This window comes from Cotesia typhae, unplaced genomic scaffold, assembly GCF_013202065.1.
Source record: "Cotesia typhae breed Kobodo isofemale line unplaced genomic scaffold, CoteBio_Ctyphae contig_83, whole genome shotgun sequence".
NCBI classification, from domain to species: domain Eukaryota; kingdom Metazoa; phylum Arthropoda; class Insecta; order Hymenoptera; family Braconidae; genus Cotesia; species Cotesia typhae.
Window position 1 is genome coordinate 357734 of NW_027423769.1, and position 21776 is coordinate 379509.

Sequence of the window (21776 nt, forward strand, 5' to 3'; positions counted from 1 at the left end):
TCTTATACACTTAAAATAATGTACAATTTATTAAAAAATACTTATATTAATGTTATGTATACACATTTTATTGTTAATCGTATTTTATAAAAAAAAAAAAAAAAAAAAAAAAAAAAAAAACTTTATCGAATTTAATTTTTGATGTACAAAATTTTAATTTTTAATTTATTAAAAAAAAATTAAATGTCATTTAGTGTCCGTATTATAAACAGTTTGAAATACCGCCCACGTGTTTTTTATTTTTAGCGCTAAATCATGATGGCCGACATTAGTTCTGCGCAAGCGCGTCATGAAACTCTAAAACACCCGAGTGTATCCGATCGCGAATGCCTTAGATGAACTTATTTATATTTACTGTTGTATCCACGTGTTAAAAAAATATATTAACAACGATAAAAATTTCTACAATATGTCATTAACCAGCTTGGATAAGTTTAATGAACGTGCAAGTATTGCGGTAAGACAATTAGACATTAATATTGATAGACTGACCGTAAACTTTATTTACTTTTGGATTTATTCTATGCCGACAGTGTGTTGAGGTTAACTGTATTTATTTTAGGAAAGCGAGATCGAGTATTTAAAAAAAGAAATCGAACAATTGAAGCTTGCTCTGCAGTCACGCTCGCGAGTTTCTGAACAGCCTAATGTCAGTGAGTTGGTCCAGGAGAACGCTAAATTAAAGCACCGGGTTACAATTATGAATCGAGTAAGTACTTTTGTTTTTTTTTTTTTTTTTTTAAATCGAATTTTTATATTTATTTATTTTTTTATTACTCAGTACGTCGATTCATTGCGTCAGAAAGAATCTAGCAGTAAAAATACAATAGATAGCCAAAAAATGCCGAGTATAAGTAACCAGCTGGAGGAATTATTCCGGGAAGCTATAAAAAAGTCTTATTCAGATCTATCGGTTGTCATTTCTGCTTCTGGTAATTCAAAATTCGGAGATTATCAATGTAACAGTGCGATGGAAGTGTCCAAGCGACTTAAAAAATCAGGTAAATTATTTATTACTTAAAAAAAAAATTATAATACTAAAGTTAGCCGACGTTTTTTTATTTTTTATTTATAAATTAAAAAAAAAAAAAAAAAAAAAAAAAAAATTACATAATTAATTTCAGGAGTTACAGAAAATCCTTTCGAGGTAGCCAATAAAATAGTCTCGAACATAAGCCTGTCACCTTTAATAGAAAGACTGGAAATAGCCAAGTCCGGTTTTATAAACATCTACCTCAGCCGGGACTACAGCCGCTCTATTTTAAAGAACGTAGTGAAATCTCGGCGAGTATTTCCTCCTGAGGTAAAAAGTCTTCGAGTAATTGTGGACTTTTCTAGTCCCAACATCGCGAAGGAGATGCACGTGGGTCACCTGAGATCCACAATCATCGGCGAGAGCTTAAGTCGTCTTTTAGAGTACCTAGGACATAACGTGCTGCGTTTGAACCACGTGGGAGACTGGGGGACGCAGTTTGGGATGTTGATTGCTCATTTGCAAGACAAGTTTCCCGACTACGCGACTGTCTCTCCCCCAATTTCTGACCTCCAGAGCTTCTACAAGGAGTCCAAGTCACGCTTTGACGAAGACGAGGCGTTTAAGAAGCGAGCTTACGCCTGTGTCGTGAAATTGCAGGCTGGCGACCCGGAGATCACCAAGGGTTGGCAGCTGATCTGTGATGTTTCTCGCAAAGAGTTTGACAATCTGTACCGCCGGTTGGATATTAAATTAATCGAGCGCGGGGAGTCGTTTTACCAGAAGATGATGGAAGAAGTTGTCAAGGAGTTGGAGGACAAGGGACTCCTTGAAGAAGACGAGGGTCGGAAGATAATGTGGGGAGAGAAGCCGAACACTGGAATCCCGCTGACAATTGTTAAATCTGACGGAGGTTTCACTTATGACACCTCAGACATGGCGTGCATCAAACACAGGATCCACGTGGAGAAAGGCGACTGGCTGATCTACGTCACCGACGCTGGACAAGCTGGTCACTTCCAGCTGATCGAGAGCTGTGGCAAACGGGCGGGATACGTCAAGCCTGACACTAAAGTTTCTCACGTGGGATTCGGCGTGGTCTTGGGAGAAGACAAGAAGAAATTCAAGACTCGCTCCGGGGACACCGTCAAGCTCCTGGACTTGCTGGACGAAGGACTCAAGAGGGCCTTGCACAAGCTCATGGAAAAGGGGAGAGACAAGGAGCTGACTGAAGAAGAGCTTAAAGCTGCTCAAGAAGCCGTGGCTTACGGGTGCATCAAGTACGCTGACTTGTCTCACAATCGGAATCATGAGTACATATTCTCGTTTGATAAAATGCTGGAGGACAGAGGCAATACCGCAGTCTACTTGTTGTATCAGCTCACAAGGATAAGGTCTATTGCGAGGAACGCCAAAGTCTCGGAAGAACAAATCAAGCAGGCGCTTGACTCCACTCCGATCTCCCTGGAGCACGAAAAAGAATGGAAGTTAGCCAAGATTTTGATTAAATTTCCAGATGTTTTGCTTAAGGTTACTAAAGACTTGGTTTTGCATCCGCTTTGCGAGTTCTGCTATGAATTGTCATGTGCGTTCAGTGAGTTCTATGACAAGTGTTACTGCGTAGAGAATTTAAATGGGGAAATGAAGGTCAATATGGGAAGAATTTTACTCTGTGAAGCTACTGCGCTCGTTTTAGAGCAGTGTTTCTTCCTTCTTGGACTCAAACCTGTTGCTAAAATGTAATTTTTGTCAGCACGTAAATTAAACTGAGAATGAATTTCTATTTTTAGTATAATCTGTCATATTTTCAGCGATTAAAAAAATTTTTTATCCAAAATAAAAATATGAAGATGAGATTTTTATTTAAATAATTAAATAAATTTCATTAGCTATTTATAAAAGTGATAATATTAAAAAATTATCGCTGTTGAGGAAAGATGTTTTGATTGACATGACATTACCTCTATATTATCTGTCATATTTTTAAAAAGATTTTGATAAATTGATTTTTATTATTTTCATATTTTTATCTTGGATAAAAATATGTTGTAAAAAAAAAATTTTGATTCATTCGATAGTTTGATTACTTTAAAATATTGACACTAAAGTTAATTTTTTTCATTTTCACCTTTAAAATACTTTTATAATTTGTAATAATAAATATTTATAGTGTGAGAATAAATTTTTATAAGACAACAATTTTTCTTTAGTTAAAAAAAAAAAAAAAAAAAAAAAAAAACTAACCTTTTTAAACTTTAAACTAAAAAAATATTAGATGACATCTACCGTGAGTAGAGTGATAAACTAAACTCCCTAGATCTAGGAAATTTAAACGATTGTCAAGTCGAAGTTCACAAAGAGAACAGACGTCAGTTTAATATTTGTATAGATACATTGTTTTGTGATTTAAATTTTAGAGTACAAGTTAAAATTAAAAAAATCTTGATAGTAGTTAATTAATTAATTAATAAATAGATAAAATAAAAATTAATAAAATGGCGAAAGATGAAGGTGACGATTTACTGCCCGACAAAGATGCTGCTAAAGGATTTTACGCCAAGTACGAACCCAAAGAAATTCTCGGAAGGTTTGTTTATATTTATAATATTTTTATTTTTGTCATATTTTTTTATAAATTTCTCCGCACAAATTTTAATTAATGTAATTAATGTTGACCAATTAAATAATTAAAATTAAATTTTAAATAATACTTTTAATAATTTATAACCTAAAATAAAATTATATAATTATATAATTAACTACGTCTTAGCCCTTTGTTTAAATAATTGACAACTGTCACGTGTTTATTTGTATAAATATATATACATTTTGTTTTTAAAAGATAATTGTTCCTGATTATTAATAATTGACTCTAATTGTTCAATAAAAAATAAATTAAAAGTCAATGGGAATTTTTTTCGAGCTTGTTTATTAATTTTATAAATATTTTTTAGAGGAATATCGTCGACTGTAAGGAGATGCATTGAAAAGGAAACAGGAATCGAATATGCTGCTAAAATAATAGACATCAGCAATGAAACTCATGATGGTGCTGAAGGTCACACGATGAAAGATGCGACTATGCAAGAAGTTAACATTTTAAGACGGGTTGCAGGACATCGTTATATAAGTAATTAAAAAAAAAAAATGATTCTTGATGTAAATTATTTATTTTGTTATTTTTTTAATTGCAGTTGAACTACACGATGTATTTGAATCAAGCACATTTATATTTTTAATATTCGAACTGTGTAAAAATGGAGAATTGTTTGATTACTTAACATCTGTTGTAACGCTATCGGAAAAAAAAACTCGTTACATTATGCGGCAAGTATTTGAAGCTGTTTTACATATTCACAATCAAAGCATTGTTCATCGTGATTTGAAACCAGAAAATATTTTGCTGGATGATAATCTTAATGTTAAAGTCACGGATTTTGGTTTCGCAAGACTTTTAAAGCCTGGAGATAAATTATTTGGTAAGTTTTTTTTAATTATTTACTAATTACTAAGGTTAGAATTTTTCTCTTAATATCTCTTATAATTTTTTTAATCAATAATTAATTTTTAGATTTATGTGGAACTCCTGGATACTTGGCGCCGGAAGTATTAAAATGTAACATGTTCGAAAACGCCGAGGGCTACGGATGTGAAGTCGACGTGTAATCATTAAATTTAATTCTTACTTATTTATCTATAAGTATCATAAAATAAATTAATAAGGTGTATTTTAATCAATAGATGGTCATGTGGTGTAATAATGTTTACATTATTAGTAGGATGCCCGCCGTTTTGGCACCGCAAGCAAATGGTAATGCTCCGAAATATTATGGAAGGTAAATATTCGTTCACTTCCCCAGAGTGGGCAGACATTACTGAAGCTCCCAAAGATTTAATAAGGAAATTGCTAGTCGTCGATCCCACCAAGCGTTTGACAATAAGAGAAGCGCTTGACCATCCCTTCTTCCACACCGTGGTAAGTTTGCAGGAATATTAATTATTATTACCGTAATTTTATAAATTTTAATACCTCAATACAAGGTATCAAGTGTTGGAGCTTTTTAATAAGCTACTGCTATTTTATGTCTCCTCTATTTAAAATTTTAATTTCAATTTTTCATTTGTATTTATGTTTTATTTTTTTTTTTATTTAATGGTTTATATGGGTTTAATGGACACTTTATTTACGTTCTTTTATTTCGTTTGTTATCTATCATTTATTACAGCTATGGGACCAAGACATTGCACCTCTCAAGCGTTCTCTATCTTCTAACTCGCGACGTCTTAGTAGGATTTCTCAATTAGCTTTGGTAATTTATTATTTCCTCCAAAACTATTTTCTTTTACTAACAACTCATTTCATCTTTTATCGATGATTTATTTTATTTACTTTTTTTATTTTTTATTGCATCATTTTTTTTTTTTTTTTTTTTTTTATAACTAACTCCAGTTACCAAAGTGCGACGCGACGCAAATAAAATTTTCCAAACTTTAAATTTTAATTTTAAAATCCACAGGAATTAAAAGCTAAATCGTTCAACGCACGAAAGCGATTTCAATTGGCTGTTCTCTGTGTACGTGCTGTAGTCCGTATCAGGAGACTTCACACAACTCCAGAGCCTCTGTCTACATTGATTGCCCGAGAAGATCCCTACAGAATTAAAGTTTTGAGAAAGGTAATTTTTATTTTTTATTATAGCTAAAAAAAAAAAATTTTTTTAATAGTAATAATAATTATTATTATTACTATTTATTGAAGGTAATAGACGGATGTGCCTTTAGAGTGTACGGTCATTGGGTAAAAAAAGGCGAAGGACAAAACCGAGCAGCTCTTTTCGAAAACACAGCAAAGACAGAACTGAAGCATCTATATGTCAGTAATTTAAGTAGATAGCTGACCCTAATAGTTAATTCTACTCCTATTCCTTTTAGATAATTGTTTATTTTCTTCCTTTTTTATCAAACTAAATATTGAATGTTAGAAGTTTGTATAAATATCTTATATATTTTTATTATAGTTAACTCAATTGACTTTTTTTTAGAATCAGTGCTCTTTAATTATAAGACTAAATAATTATTTGTAGGTTTGTTTATTTATTCTAGTCAATTTGTCAATAGTTGTGTGTACTGGCGAAAAAAAAAATTTTTTTTAATAAATTTGTCAATTTTAAATGAGTCGAAAAAAGTTTAAAAAATTGTATGTAAATAAATATAATTAAATTAAGAGATTTTTTTAGAATTTTTTTTAACAAGTGAATAATTTTTAAAAAATTAAAAATATTTCTACATGTCAATTTTTTTTTGCCATAATTTATTTGTTATAAGATTATTAAAATTATTAAATTAATTTAAAAATAAAAATTTTGAATATTTTGCGGGAAAATAAGAAAGTAAACAACAAAGATGGAGGTGGTAACGTATTTGGGTGGTGGTATTATTTAAAACCCGGCAACGTCGCATCTTAGCGATCCATGTGACAGAGAAGGAGGATGACAAAAGGTGGTACTGGTGGTAGAAGCGGGTGACGCCGTAGAGCGTTCGCGAACTAAACGAGTGAGTATTTGCCCGGGCGAGCCGCGAGCCGGGCTGATCGTATCGGGTGTGTTGTCTGTGTATCTTTATTTTATGTATAGTGTGTACAGTATCGTCGGTAATCACGTGAATTGGACAATTGCCCGGATTGTCTGTTACAGTTACATCACAAATCTCCGAGGAATTACATCAACATTTGGCGTGGTTAATGAAGGATCTACGTCGCTGTTAGTCACCAAGCAGCAATTAAGCCGTAAAATAAATTGCTAATAATAATAATAATAATAATAATAATAAAATAACAGCGACAAAGAAGAGGCAGTTGATTTTATTTTCATCAACGACAATCTGGATTTTTATTATTTTTATTTTAAAATAAAAATAATTGAAAAATTGAATAATAATTGAATACAAGGAAGAAGTGAAGCGTCAAGGTAGACTGTAGTGCCTAGTGGTAATAGTCAAAAAAATAACTAAACATAACAGAGAATATTAGAGCGAGCGGAGGACAGTTGTCGAGGAGAGAGTGAGAGTGAAGGAGCCCGCTGAGAGAGGAACCAAGACAGCAAACACTCCGACACTTATGCTACACGCCCAGGCCGTATTGCTGCGTCACATGGGCCGCGTTCATTGGTCGATAGAGCACCGTGACGTCACAAAAGCGCGGATGATTGGCTAAAACTCCGGGTCCCGGACACGTGAATCGTGGCCAAGCAAGCATGGCTGTTGATGCGCAGTGGTTAACACTTGTAAAATGTTTCTGCCACGCGCCAGATCGATCAGGTTAACGTGATTCCGATGCTTTTTTTAAAACAAACTCTCGACTCAACAATTCCTTGTCAATAAATGGAGTTATTGTTGATAATAATTTTTAATTTTTAATAATTGTATTTATATTTGACAGACAATAGTTGGTGGTAGGTTAAGAAGAGATTGTGACAGTAATAATTAGCAAAGTTTGTTAAACAACAACCAGGAGGAGTGAGGAGTGATCAGTGATCAGTGATCAGTGATCAGTGAGAGCAGCTATTTGATCGGCAGCAGCAGTACCCGTCACACAGACAAACAAATACCACCTTACTGAGCTGTACACATGCTCGGGTTATCTCGAAACAACAAAAATACCGCGTGTCTAAGTGTCCAAGTGTCATTCTCAGTAAGTAAAGTTAAAGTGTGCTGTGCCGAGGCTGTGTAACGTCAAAAATAAATAAATAAATTTATAAAAAAAAAAAAGGGGGTGGGGGTAGGGCAAGAGAGGAGGCTGACCGGGGAAATAAAAAGTTAAATAATTAAAATTCCAATTTGAAAATATATACCGATATATATATATATATATATATATATATATATATATATATATATATATATATATATATATATATATATATATAACGTTTGAAAGAACGACACGCCACCGATTACGAAGCACGTTGAGCGAAAAAAAATTTAGCCTTCAGCTGGGATTGATTTCTCCTCTCGTGAAAGTGCCCGAGCGCGCGTAGCGGTTCCATTGTGTTGTATGACTCAGACGCAGAGACTTGTCATTTGTAAGTTTTTAACTTAACTAACATTTATAAATATTACAATATATGTATATTTTTATTGCAGATACTGTAGGTAATTGTGTTATCTGTATCTGGTGTGTGTAATTTAGAGTTTTGTTGGTGTTTTAAGTGTACCACGCCCGTTAACACCGTCATACGTATCAGCCGTGAGCTATTATCTTCGCACATACATATCCTCGGTTCGTCTATTTAATTAACATGTGTATAGGTGGTTGCGTGGCGTATTTTCTGTGCCATAATACGGCTAACCAATCCTCGGTTATTTCTTCTCGTGACGTCATTAAGCACAAAGCATTGCCATTGGTGGAAAGTGCATGCGTCGGTTCGGATCTCTAACGTGCTCGCGCTGATATGAGTCGAGGACCCAGGCTTTGTCAATTCAAGTAGCCCGCTTGTCTTTATTTATTTTTATTTCACTCTATCCTTTTCTTCTTCTTCTTCTTCTTCTTCTTCTTCTTCATCATCATTATCTTTACCTCTCTGGGTTGACTTTACTCACTTAGGATTAAACGTTTATCTGCTATTCATCTCCTATCGATACCCGTCACATTTAAATATCATTTCATTTTGAGACTGGTGCTACTAAGTCTCGGTGGAGTTGTGATGTGCGTGGGGCTGCGTCCGTTTCACGATACGTCGCCTTTTTAGCTCGGGTTACCTATTTTTGCACCCAGCGTGTCCCACACCGAATAATCCAACGTTCACTTCGCTGATGTGTTATGTATGTACAACGCATCCCTACTCCCGATCTTCACTTATGTTGTATTACATTACACCAGTAAATCATCAAAGCCGATTTTATTAATTTATAAAAATTAATTATTTTCTATTTAATTAAATTCTAGGTTTGATTATAATAAATAAAATAAAAAAAAGGAGTTACGATACTGTTGTTGGTGATATCTCTTGAGAATCGCATCGAGTTGACCGTTGCCAAGTGTGAAGAAGGCCTTGCAATCGGTCGAACAACTCCGTGCAAGCTTTAAGTGGGAGTAAACTTAACATTTATTGTTATTTTTAATACTAATTATTGTTATTATTGCTCCAAACGTCATGTCGCTGGTGACTAAATGGATAAAATTATTTTAATAGCTTATATTGTATTATACACCGAGCACGTGCAATAACCACGTGTTGATTATAATAATACAAATATTTGTTGTTTAGCTCCTAATTGCTGGTGCAATGCAGAAATGAAAAAATATAAATGACAACAGTGGGTAATTTTAAAAAGAACAGATGTATATGTATTGATGTATAAATGTAGTGAGACACATTTAGTTTGGCGGTATGAAAAAGCAGACAAGCGAAACGTTTCGTGTCGCGCTTGCGCGACCGGTACTCTTCAATGAGGACGTTAAAAAACAACACTGACATATATATATATATATATATATATATATATATATATATATATATATATATATATATATATATATATATATATATGTGTGTGTGTGTGTGTGTGTGTGTGTGTGTTAAAAAGAAAGAGTAAGGCGAAAAGAAAGGATGAATAATATTTTACTCACGTCGTGTCAGATCGCGTCACGTCTTGGAAATGGTCACGTGACGACGTCGTCGTTTTTGTAGAGATAGTCGACGTTTTTGTGGTTGTCGTCGGTTGTTTAAATTTTGTTTGTTGTCTTTGTCATCCATCACGCGGCACACCGGCAAATTTATTAAACTATTTTCCCAGATGGCAATCCTCTTAAATTGCTGCTCCACTTGCAGACAATTAATTCCATAATTAATACCGAGCTTTTGTGTTGATAAATAACTCCCTATTTAATATATATTATTTTAACAACATTTATTTTATTAATCAATGCATTTTAATTGACATATAAATCATGTCAGTGCTTAAGGTTATCTAATACATTTTATTTAATTTTTTTTTTTTTTTTATTTTTTTTTTTATAGATTTTGGCTTGTGACAGGCGAGCTTTTATTGATTTTTCGTAAAATCAAAAGCTAAAATGAGTCTCGAAACACTTTTGGAAGCGGCACGTTACGTTGAACAGCAAGAGAAGAAGAGGGAACGTGCTGCAAGTACATCCTCTTCTTCGGATCACTCTTTTGCCGTAGCACCTTACTCTAATCATCACAATTCTAATGAACCACGTGGTAAGTCAACAAGTTGATTTAACTCTATTTTTAGAGCCCAACTAAACACACTCACGACTTTTTATTTCCAAGTTACGTAATTTGATTTTTATTTAATAATATACTACTCCAATTTGAGAAAAAAAATTTTTTTTTGTTTCTAATTAAAATTAAATTGCAGATAATTATAATCCGAAAAAATTTCCAGCTGGTTGGACTGATGTTTGTCCTTGAAATAATAAAATATAATCCTAAAAAATGAATTTGACATTGGCGAATTATAATTGTACTCGTTTAATACCTCTTCTGGGAGGACGTGCGAATCTCGACAACGTGCGTCAGAGGTTCATCAATTTATCTCCCCAATATCGGTGTTGCTGTTACTGTTATTACTATTATTAATACTGATAATAGTTGATAACAAAAAATAATGTAAATATTTTAGATATTTACAATGAGTGATGGCAAACAAACTTGTATAGTTTGTGAGGCTTAAAAAAAAAAAAAAAAAAAAAAAAAAAAAATAGTAACCGGTAGAATGACTGATAAAAAAATATTTACAATTTAAAAAATAATAATGAAACAGAGGCCGGTTATTGACCTCAAGCGACCACGTGATCGCGAGCACGGCGTCGATTGAAAGACGTTAATGTAATGTAAGTTACACACTACACACTATACACTACTATACACATTTATTAGTACTATGTATAGTAGTGTTGTACTTTTATATGAATCGCAACACACGCGCTGACCCACGCGTATGTCGTCTCCAAATTAGGTATCATTTCCTCGCTCTAACAGTTATTCACATAAATTATTTTTAAATATAATAATAATTATTATTTTATAGATGTTACATCTAATAAGTAATTCAATCTTTAAAATCAATAATAATAATAATAATAATAATAATAATAAATGTTTCATGCTATTGCATTATTATTACAATGTTATTTTTACACGCAATCCGTAATAATCTAGTTTAGCATTAAATTATTTATTTTAAAAAATTTATTCGAGCAAAGCATTACTTAAAATTTGCAACTAAAGTACTAAACTTGAATTACATTGTTTGCAGGAAATGATATTTTCTCGAGAAAAATAAACTAAAATAAAATAAAAAGCTGAGTGTAAGACTTAAAAATTACGAGGGTGAACTGGGGAAGTTGAGAAACTGGCGGGAGACTTTTAGTTTATTCTATTGTAGACCAACTCTGACTATGACACGATTGTTGTTGTTGGTGTACGTGTGGAGCACACGTACGAGGAGTCAACCGGTCACGCTGGGAGTTTAAAAAAAAAAAAAAAATAAATAAATAAATAAAAGACTAGAACGAGGATTGAGAGTAATAAAAAAATAAATCCAAGATGTAAGAGAAAGGATAAGCTGTGCTGGTCTCAGCCTATGCTTTTGGTCTCAGAGGTTGGTTGGTATTATGGTATTATGTGTACGTGGTACGTGGGGGAAGAAGATGCGGCGATGCATTTCGGCATACGTTTTAAAATCTTGACTCGATTCCGTACCGGGCAGGCGGGGGAGAGCCCTCTTACTCAGCTCGTAGGAGCCTCGGTCACTGACTCGGTACCGTAGATGATATACAACCTGTATATAATAATACTGGTAGGTACTTTCTCTCTAAACTTCCATCCGTATCCCATGATGTATAATGCGGATTGGAGTAATTCTTACTATACGTGTCGCTGTTTGCTGTACGTCCACGTGTTCAATTTTTATTATACGTACCGTAGTGTAAATTTCAACACTTGACACTTGATATCATCGTCATACTGTCTGATATGATATTGCATTAAGTTAACTTGTTCTACTCGGTGTTATCATCATAATTTAATATCACAATCTATGTATGTTTTAATTTTTATTAAAATTCATTTTTTTTTTGTTTGTAGATCGTTGGTGGGAATAAATTATCGGTACTAAGCAGCACCGGTTATCGTTATCGGTTATCAATGACAATAATCGCTCAGTAATTATCAGCATAATAAGCTGTTGTAATCTATACTTACTAATAACAACCTGGTTATTATTTGAAGAAAATAATTGTCAAGCGTAACGTCACTCCTGTAAGAATAGTATATATTTATATATTTATATATATAAAGTAGTATGGAGCCTGAGGATACGATAGGATAGAATAGAGTAAGAGGAATAAAAAAAACGTTAGCACGCGGCTGAAAGTATATTAACTGCGCATGTACAATGTCCCTGGCGACGGAGCCCCACCATGTGTTGCCCGGCCGCGTGGCGTCCTGATCAATCTCCAATGTTGCCAGATATACCAGTAGGTTCTTCTGTCCTCTGTATGTTCCTGGTCTCTACCACTCTCTACTCAGCTTTGTACTGTTTGTTGTTTACTATACATTACATACACCATGTCTACAGTCTACACGACCTGGAAGACCCGGCACCCGGCTGGTGACCCCCTTCTACGCTCATCTCCCTCTACTCCCTCTCAGTATCCGCGATCCCGCAATCCCTCTACACTCTTACTTGCCATTTAATACTTATTTATATCTATTGTAATTAGTATTTTTTGAAGGTACACGTGGTATCATTAAACGTCATACCAGAATTAAATGAACACCGTTAATTATTATTATCGAGGAGGAGATTATTTTGGTAGCTTTATTGTTGGAATTTTAGACCAGGTTTTAGTTATTTTTTCCCAAAGATTAAATTATTTATTTATTTTATTTAATTACTTGTTATTTCTGGTAGGATTTTAATTGTTATTATTGAATATCACCACGTGCGTAACGTCATCGCGGTCACCTTGAACAAATTACATTCGTATTGTTGCCGCGAGATGGAAGCGCTGACTGTAAGAAGGAAGTGCAAGGTCGACCGATAAATTCAGAATAAATTTTATCATTTTTTAAAAATACTTATTTTTTATTTTTAAGATAAGAAAATTATGATAATTACTGTTGTTTTATTAATAATAAAATTTACTGTCAACAGGTGCTAAACTCAAGAGAGAAAGATCGGAGCCAGATGACCTGTTTTGCGAGGAGAAAATGCTCATAATTGATGGTGAGTAATATGCAGATTGCCGCTAAATAAACTTGATATTTTACCGAGATAACTTTACCTCACCAAAATGTTTTGTTAATCTAATCAATAAGAGGTGAACAGCATTTTCTGTAAGCGCATGCAGATGTAAGACGTAAGACGTAAGCCGACAGACGGCAGTCTGGCTCTGCTTGCTCTTGTATTTTTTATTTTATTTTATTTTATTTTATTATTTATACTTATTTCAGAAATACCATAATTAATAAAATAAAAAATATATATATATATATATATATATATATATATATATATATATATATATATATTAACCAACGACTTGAGTGTATGGATGTAGTGGGGCGTGATCCAGAGTGTGTAGACCGTAACAGTGTGAAAAATCCGTAGCCGTCGACGGGGTGATAACGGAAGGGGGGCGTAGACGATACACACTACGAGCAGACAACGACAACGACTGCGACGTCATCCTCAGGTTGTACATACTGCCGAGACCCAACCGCCGGCTACTCGAGTTTAGATTTCAGTCGACAATTCGCGACTCACGCGCGATCACCTTCCATCATTGCTCTCCTTATCATTACAATAATTTACAATTAATTTAACGTAATTAATTAATTAATTAATTGATTGAAAATCAACCGAAGGCAGACCTCGGCTCTATTTTTACCCAATATTCATTTATTTAGTGACTGTAATTATGATTGGAGCACTGAGGAGATAACAGACTCAAAGGTCAATGATAAAATAATTTTTTTGCGAGTGAATTTATTGACAATTTTTCAATAACAAGGATTAGAGTTTTTAATTATTTTATTTAATTTTATTTATTAAAAGTGATATGCAAGTTTCAATTTAAGCGACAAGAATTAAAAAAAAAATGGGAATGCTGTTGATGACGCAAGATGGTGCACCACTGATTGTCGAGCACATGAACTTTGCCGTGACAAAGCCGACCCATATTGGGTTAAATAGTTGTACCAGCGGGGGAGCAAGAGTACCCGTTCAAGTTGTTAATCTCGCTGATATTAATATTGATAACGAGACAGCCAGTAGTATGTGTAACAATAAATATCCACTGAGGTTTCCGGTCGTCGGAATTATCAGTGTAGATAATTATTTAAGAATAAATAAAAATAATAATAATAATAATAATAATGAAAATGGCTGTGAGGATGAAAAAAAGCTAGATTGCCGGATGCCACCACCTCCGAAAAAAAAATGGATGCGACACTACCTGCTGGGTGAGATGTACACACATAACAGTAGATGTGTTATTTTCTATGTCACGATCTTGATCATGAATTAATAATTTTTTTTTTTTTGTTATAGTTAAATTGAGTGATGCGTTAAAATATTCGGATTATTTTGAATACAATCAAAAAAATTTTATAAATTCAAATTCTCTGGGAATTAATATGTAATTTATTAAATTTATTCAGTCGTTTTATAATTGACACTGAATATAGAGAGTATTAAATTTATTAGTACAAGGACACATTAGTAATTTTAGATTTTTAGGTGTCTAAATCGGTTAGATTGAGATTCCGAATAAGATCAACTGATGCGAAGAAATGGGTGTTTTATTTTCGACCAACAGTCTAGAGAGCGCTCGGTTATAAAATAAGAATAAAATAACAAATTATCGGCTATTAAATCATTTTTAAAGCTCTGGAATATTCCGTACATGTCCTCAGACATAAAAATAAAAAAATAAAGAGCAAAAATTCTTATATAGCCTGGAGGTAAAATCCAAGTCTTCGAACTTATATGAAGGCCGAATTTATCCACTGTCTAAAAGTTTTAATTAACTCGTTTTTTTAGATCATGAATAAAATTTATTCTGATGATGATATATAAAAATATAAAAATATACTGGCTTTTATTTTATTTTAATTAACGAGTCATTTAAAAATAATAGCAATAATTATAAATAAATAAATTTTGTTGGGAGTGAATGGGTTTAGTTTTATAATTGAAAGGTCTCCACTTAAGGTAATTCCAGTGGAACGGCATGACCAGTCACGTGACTGTCTTACCGTTTCTCTAGCAGCTTCTCTCTACCACCCGCGAATTATTTATCCCCCACCTTGGTGATAGGTTCTCCCTCCTGAAATAATTCCTGTACGATGTACGAGAATTGCAGCGCATATAATAGGAGTATAGACACACACGTACTATTTATTTCCCCTCACGTGATTCTGTCTGTTTCAACCACGTGTTACTCCCACTTTAATCGACTAGACTGTCCCGGGGACGGGGAACTCCAGACAATACTATACAGTTACCTTAAATAAATTATTTAACAATTCAATAGTTAAATTATTTATGTAATCTATTTTTTTGACTAATCATCCATTATACGATGTGCCATATTACTTACCATATTACTCATTATCATTATAATTATAATTATTCATTTTTACACTCTAAACTTTGTTTTTGCTATTTATTTTATTTAACTTTTTTATTTATGGATTTGATAAAAATGATTTATACTTAATTGTGGGTAAAAAAAAAAAATTACGGCATTGCAGTTGTAATAAATATTGGAAGGTCATGTGATGACTAGAAAAATGTATGTTAAGATATCTTTTATTTTTTATTGATAAAAATTTCATAAATATGTAATTAATTTTATTTAATTTTTTTTTTTTTTTTTTTAACTATTTAAATTTAATAAATAAATTAAAAAAAAAAAAAATTAAGACCGGAAATAATGTATTTTATTTGTAATTTCATTCTTGGTTTAAAAGAGCCCTTGATCCAGGAATAGATTGAGTAATGCCTCAGGATTGCCAAGTTTGTTAGTACATGAATGAGACCCTCGGGTTGTTGGGATGAGTGAGTACGTGCTGGTTAATTTAAACGAAAGACCATAAAATAAATAAAAAAAAAACAAAAAAAACAATGGAATGTCTTTGCTAATGGCATTCTCTTATAAAATAAAAAGACTGATCATTGATGACCGATCAATTGATATATTCTTCATGCTAATTGATTAATTTATTTATTTGCAGAAGAAGACCCTCTGGATATTGGCAGATCCAATGGGAACCACGCGACAGGTTTGAGGACCAGCCCGGTGATTGCCAGCACTCGTTCTCTCGGAAACCAAAATTCCATAACCCACATTACTAGCCATCACCAGCACCAGCAACACCCTCATCATCATCATCACAACTACCAGCAGCCTCAAACTCAGATCCAGCATCACAACAATCACAACAGTGCTTCGCACAATCATTATGTTGATAATTATAATTCTAATCACACTGCTGGCAATGGCGGCGCGTCTTTGTCTACCGATGAATCTGCTCACGACAATAAGAAGCATCGAAATGGGTTAGTTATTTTTTTTTATATTAATTATTTAAATTAAAATTATAAAAAATATTTATATTAATGGTAGTTTGTTTGGTTTTTTAGACCGTGTGTAATTAGATCTGGAACAAGAGAAGTCCATAATAAATTAGAAAAGAATAGGCGAGCTCATCTTAAAGAATGTTTCGAGTTATTGAAGAAACAATTACCAGCTCAAGATGAAAAAAAGTCTTCTAATTTATCGATTCTTCATGCAGCCATCAGACACATACAAGTAATTTTTTTTTTTTTTTAACTTATAATTACAAAAAAAAAAAAATGATACTTTAAGATTTTTTTTTAAATTTAATTATTATATACTGCCCTAAATTTTACGGTCAACTAGATTTCACTTAAGTATATTTTTACGTCTGTAAACTGGTGGTAGAAGTAAGTAAGCTCGTTTTCGCTGTCTAATAAAAGTAAAATGCTCAACTTAGATCACTTAATTTAAAAATAACTATCAAATCGTATCAAATCTCACTGTAGATATATTTTTTATTGTCCCAATATTTGTAATTTAATATATAATTTATAGAAGACTTTGTTATGGAGCTAAAAAATTTATTTAGACGTTAACGAGACAAAGTATTGAATTAAATTTTTTCAAGTGCTGAATATCAGCCAGATGTAAAATAAATTATTTATTAAAATTATTGCAATAAACATTTTGAATTGTAAAAATATTTATGGAGACTACAGATGTTCAGGGTATAAATTTTACAAGCGTGAGTGCGAGTATCAAGTAGCACTAGTTTGTTTAAACGTCAGCCAAAAATGACATTCTCGATCCACGCAAACTCAAAAGTGATCGTTGTCATCGCCTATTATGTGTGCAGATATGTGTTTATATATATATATATATATATATATATATATATATATATATATATATATATTTATAATAAGGTATAAGATAGAAGACAACTCGAATAAAAGCGCGTGCGTGATGACCTTTGTTTCTTTTCTTTTTTAGTCAGTACCGCGGGTACCACGTGTTTAGTAAGTGAATTATATGTGTCAGTGTGCACTGCCACGTGTATTCGCTGCTCAATGCTCCAATATACCACATATATTTACATTTATGAGTATAATGTATAATATGTAGCATACAGTTGATAATCTTGGGTAATAGCCAGCGGGCATATGTACTCTACTTTACTTGTTGATGGAATAAATCGTTAAAGGATTTATCTTAACAGGAATTTTTTTTTAAATGCTTTCAGGTCCTAGTGAGAAAGGAGAGAGACAATGAGCACGAGATGGAGAAATTGGCACGTGAAAAAATAGCGTCTCAACAGAGGATAGTTGCGTTGAAAAAAGAGTTGGCTGGTAGGTGGCCGCATCTTGATTTTAGCCAGATATTGAAGGAACCAAATCTTGCTGTTGATACTTCTGGATCTAAAAATCGTAGGTTTATTTTTTTTTTTTTTTTTTTTTTTAGTATTAAAATATTTTTAATTAAAGACACTTGATAATTTTTTTAAAAATAAATTAGCTCTAAAAAATTATCAGATGTCTTTCTGATTTAATATCATGAATAATTAATAAAAAAAAAATTTTTTTTACCAGCTGAAGCAATGGATGTTGATGTATCAGCGGGATTAGCGCGTGGCGGTACACGTTACAGCAGCACAAGTAGTCTAAGCAGCGCAGCAACAGCAAACTCACCCCAAAATCATCACCAGTCTACAAGTACCGTGACACAATCAACGTCAATGCAAAATCAAACAGCAACAGCGGCTGTTGTTTGTCAAACACAAGGTTTGAATCTTGCTCAAAGCTCTAGAGAAAGTCCTCCAACTAGTTCTAGTCCTGGAGCATCAACACCTAGCATTCCTACTCCTGCTCAGGTAAAATTGCTTTTAAATAAAATAATTTTATTTTATTAATAAAATTAATAAATTGATAAATTAATTAAAAACAGGAGAAAGTAGCGTCTCCAACAGTGGTACAGCAACCCCATCAACTTCATTTACCGATAAGTGCCCAGATGTTGAATACGAGCCAGGGCTTGGCGACAATAGTCCCTACGCTGCAACACCTCGGTCCGGGGCTGAGAGTTATACCTGGAGATACACGGCAACTGCTGGTGACACACACTACTGGCAGCAACGAGACGCGACCGTTGACATTGGCTGTGCAAAACTCGACGGACCAGTCTCCGCGGCCACTTATCGCGGTTCAATCGCAAGCTGGCGCGGATCCAAGACCAGTCGCCCTGGTGGTACACTCCACGGCGGCAAATGACAACCGCGTTACCTTTGTTCATTCGAATTTGTCTAATCAAGAGCGACCATTGGCTTTGGCTGTTCAGTCTGGTGCTAGCGATGTTCGTCCTGTTACTTTTGTACACTCCGGTAATGAGGGGCGACCTTTAGTCCTCGCTACTCATCCTCCGCCTCTTAATGTTACAAGTATGTTTTATTTTTTTATTAATAATTATTATTATTAGTATGACACTGTATCTCTTAAAATACTGGAGATAGCCCCATAGTATAGTAACGTTTTTTGTAGGAAATTTTATAAGCTACAATTTTGATCTCTTATGATTTCTTCCAAAAATCAATATTTCAAGAGTTATAGCCATTTTAAAAGTAATTTAATATTTTATTAAAAAATTTATTATTATTTTACAGCAGCACAAACAAGAATAAGATCTGGCGAAACACAAACGACTCACAAAATCGGAGGAGTAACATTAGTGGGTGGAAATGGATCTGAGTTAACACGACTACCTGGCGGAGCAGAATTGAACATTTTACCTGCAAATGGTGTGTTTCGTTCCGTAAAAACGCAATCACTTGCTGTTCAAGGAGGTGATTATGGAAAAAAAAAAAAAAAAAACCACTTACGTATTATTTTTACTTGAAAAAAATGTTTATTCCACAAATTACTCTGATTATAGGACTAACACTGAGCCACGCTGGAGTGTCACTACAAACGTCATCAGGAAAACAAGCGACGGTGATGCAAAACGTCCCTACCAGCGAAGGAATCGCCCACATAGTGGGCCAACACACATCACTGTCTGGCCTAACACCCATCGTAACACCAATGACCGTGGTGTCTCAGGGTAACAACCAAGTAACAGCCCACATTCTCGCCCCGTCTAACCTGACCGGGAAGATGATCACCACGCCGATTCTCAAGTCTGTCGGGCAAGTGCCGCTAGTTAATGCCCAGTATCTAAACACAACGACAATCGTTAAACCCGTTGTTGTCGTCAGTACGTCAGCCAACGCTACATCACCCACAATAACTTCCACGACACAGCCTTCCGTAACGAGTAATTCTAATGTCTGACAAAATCGTAAAAAAATTAAGATCGTCTGAAACATTTATTTTTATTTTAATTCAGCATTTTTTTTCACTGACACTTGTTTTAATATTTATGTTGATTTATGTCGCAATTCATTAATAATTAACAATTTGAATAATAATTATTAGTAAAAAAAAAAAATAATATAAAACGTTTACTCGAAAAAAAAAAAAAAAAAAAAAAAAACGTCCAGATGAAGCCGTCGAGTTTTTAATTTTAATCTTTTTTTTATCGGTTAATTAATTGCGACAGTGTTGTTAAAAGCAATTGATAAATAGGACTGCTGATCATTTATTTTATTAGCAATAAATTATCGAAATACGCCAGCAAGTATTTTTCGTATTAGTTTATTAAAATAAATAATTTTGCTTTTGTGACGGTTTAGTTTTTAAAATTATTAGGGAAGGGACTCTAATAGTTTATATTTATTATTTTTACTCGAGGTAAAATGATAATTCCAAAAAGTAGTTTGTAATTAGCTACAAATTTAATTGTACTCGTTAATTAAGTACTGTACCAGTGGTTATAAATTTAATTTATAATGTACATTTTATTTTATTTTATTTTTTTTTGTTTTGTTTTTAATTAATTAATTAATAACTGAATCATTATTTATAACTGGTAACGCAGCTGAAGAACAAAGAAAATTGAAAAATCAGGAAAAAACACTAATATATATATATATATATATATATATATATATATATATATATATATATATATATATATATATATATATATATATATATTTTAAAATATTACTAATAATTATATGTTCGATGTAAATTTTCTCAATTTTTGTAAGTTGAATTGTAAAAATTAATCTAATTATTATTTTATTTTTCAAGGGACGTGTAGGTAAGGGCTCACGTCAAATTGAATGCTAAATTATTTTTTAAAAATTATTTTCGAGACTGAAGTATTGTCATTTTATTTTTTAAAAGTTATATATTTGTAAATAAATGACTGTGATTTGGAATTAATATTTTTTTTTTTTTTTTTTTGAGTCAATAAATAATTGAGAGCCCTTGAAAATAATTATTATAGCTTTATTGACAATAATTAATGAATGCAGGATTTGTTTTTTTCGGTAGCAATTTATTAAATAATAAATTAATAAGTAGTTAGACTGAATTATTTAAATACTTATGATTTAATTTATTCATATTAAAATTAAAATTGGCTCGTCTGATTATTGTAATTACTTATTATTATGTAAATAAAAAAAAATGTCATTTTATAAGATTGTAATGAAATATTTTTTTTATTTATAATTTTTTTTTCCCTGAAAAAAAAAAAAATTATTTTTAAATTATTGAATTAAAAATTTTTATTTCAAAATTACAATCTTATAAAATTACGGATAAATTAAAAAAAAAAAAAAAAAAAAAAGGAACACAATATTATTGAGTATTGCTCTTATTTGAATGTATTAATTTTTTGTAAATTAATATATTAATATAAAACAATAATTATAAATTATAAACATAAATATGGTGTTGATATCATTCTCGTAAGACTAAATATATATATTGTAAGATTCTCATAAGAAAAAAAAAAAAAAAAAAAAAAAAAATAAATAAACTAATAAAAATGGTTAAATATATTAACAGATATTAATATACGAAAGCTGTTAAGTAGAAAAATACTGACTTCTATCTGCAATCGAGTCTACTCTAGAAAAATTAAAAAAAGTATAGAAAACATAAATAAAAATAATATATACGTATATTAAAAAAAAAAATATGAAACGAAAAATAAATGCATTGCATGTTTTGGTTTTTTTTTTAAGTTATATTCTTTAAGTATGAGTGTCTAAACTATAATAATGCGTACGCAAAATATGTGATAAAAAATGTAATTAAAGAA

At 32.3% G+C, this 21776-nt stretch overlaps 3 protein-coding genes across 10 annotated transcripts; all 3 read left to right on the top strand.

Annotated features, from left to right (window-relative positions):
• Window positions 1–303: 303 nt before the first annotated feature.
• Window positions 304–2933, top strand: Argrs (arginine--tRNA ligase-like protein). Its single transcript, XM_074251740.1, has 4 exons — window positions 304–457; window positions 563–709; window positions 782–1001; window positions 1125–2933. The coding sequence occupies exons 1-4, from the start codon at window positions 410–412 to the stop codon at window positions 2714–2716; spliced, it is 2007 nt and encodes a 668-aa protein (XP_074107841.1). The 5' UTR covers window positions 304–409; the 3' UTR covers window positions 2717–2933.
• Window positions 2934–3333: 400 nt separating this feature from the next.
• Phkgamma (phosphorylase kinase gamma) lies at window positions 3334–6052 on the top strand. Of its 2 annotated transcripts, XM_074251742.1 has the most exons (8): window positions 3334–3560; window positions 3928–4103; window positions 4168–4452; window positions 4545–4635; window positions 4715–4949; window positions 5200–5283; window positions 5491–5649; window positions 5733–6052. In XM_074251742.1, the coding sequence occupies exons 1-8, from the start codon at window positions 3469–3471 to the stop codon at window positions 5865–5867; spliced, it is 1257 nt and encodes a 418-aa protein (XP_074107843.1). In that variant the 5' UTR covers window positions 3334–3468; the 3' UTR covers window positions 5868–6052. The 2 variants fall into 2 exon arrangements, with proteins under 2 accessions (XP_074107843.1, XP_074107844.1); XM_074251743.1 differs by lacking the exon at window positions 5200–5283.
• A 1855-nt stretch (window positions 6053–7907) lies between these two features.
• Window positions 7908–20979, top strand: LOC141533157 (uncharacterized). 7 transcript variants are annotated; one of them, XM_074251868.1, is made up of 10 exons: window positions 7908–8052; window positions 9991–10194; window positions 13157–13228; window positions 16243–16567; window positions 16652–16820; window positions 17812–17995; window positions 18158–18438; window positions 18513–19002; window positions 19225–19404; window positions 19494–20979. In XM_074251868.1, exons 2-10 carry the CDS (start codon window positions 10047–10049, stop codon window positions 19889–19891), a joined length of 2247 nt encoding a protein of 748 aa, XP_074107969.1. In that variant the 5' UTR covers window positions 7908–8052; window positions 9991–10046; the 3' UTR covers window positions 19892–20979. The 7 variants fall into 7 exon arrangements, with proteins under 7 accessions (XP_074107969.1, XP_074107972.1, XP_074107970.1 ...); XM_074251871.1 differs by having other exon boundaries at window positions 19225–19359; XM_074251869.1 differs by having other exon boundaries at window positions 19228–19404.
• The last annotated feature ends 797 nt before the right edge of the window (window positions 20980–21776 follow it).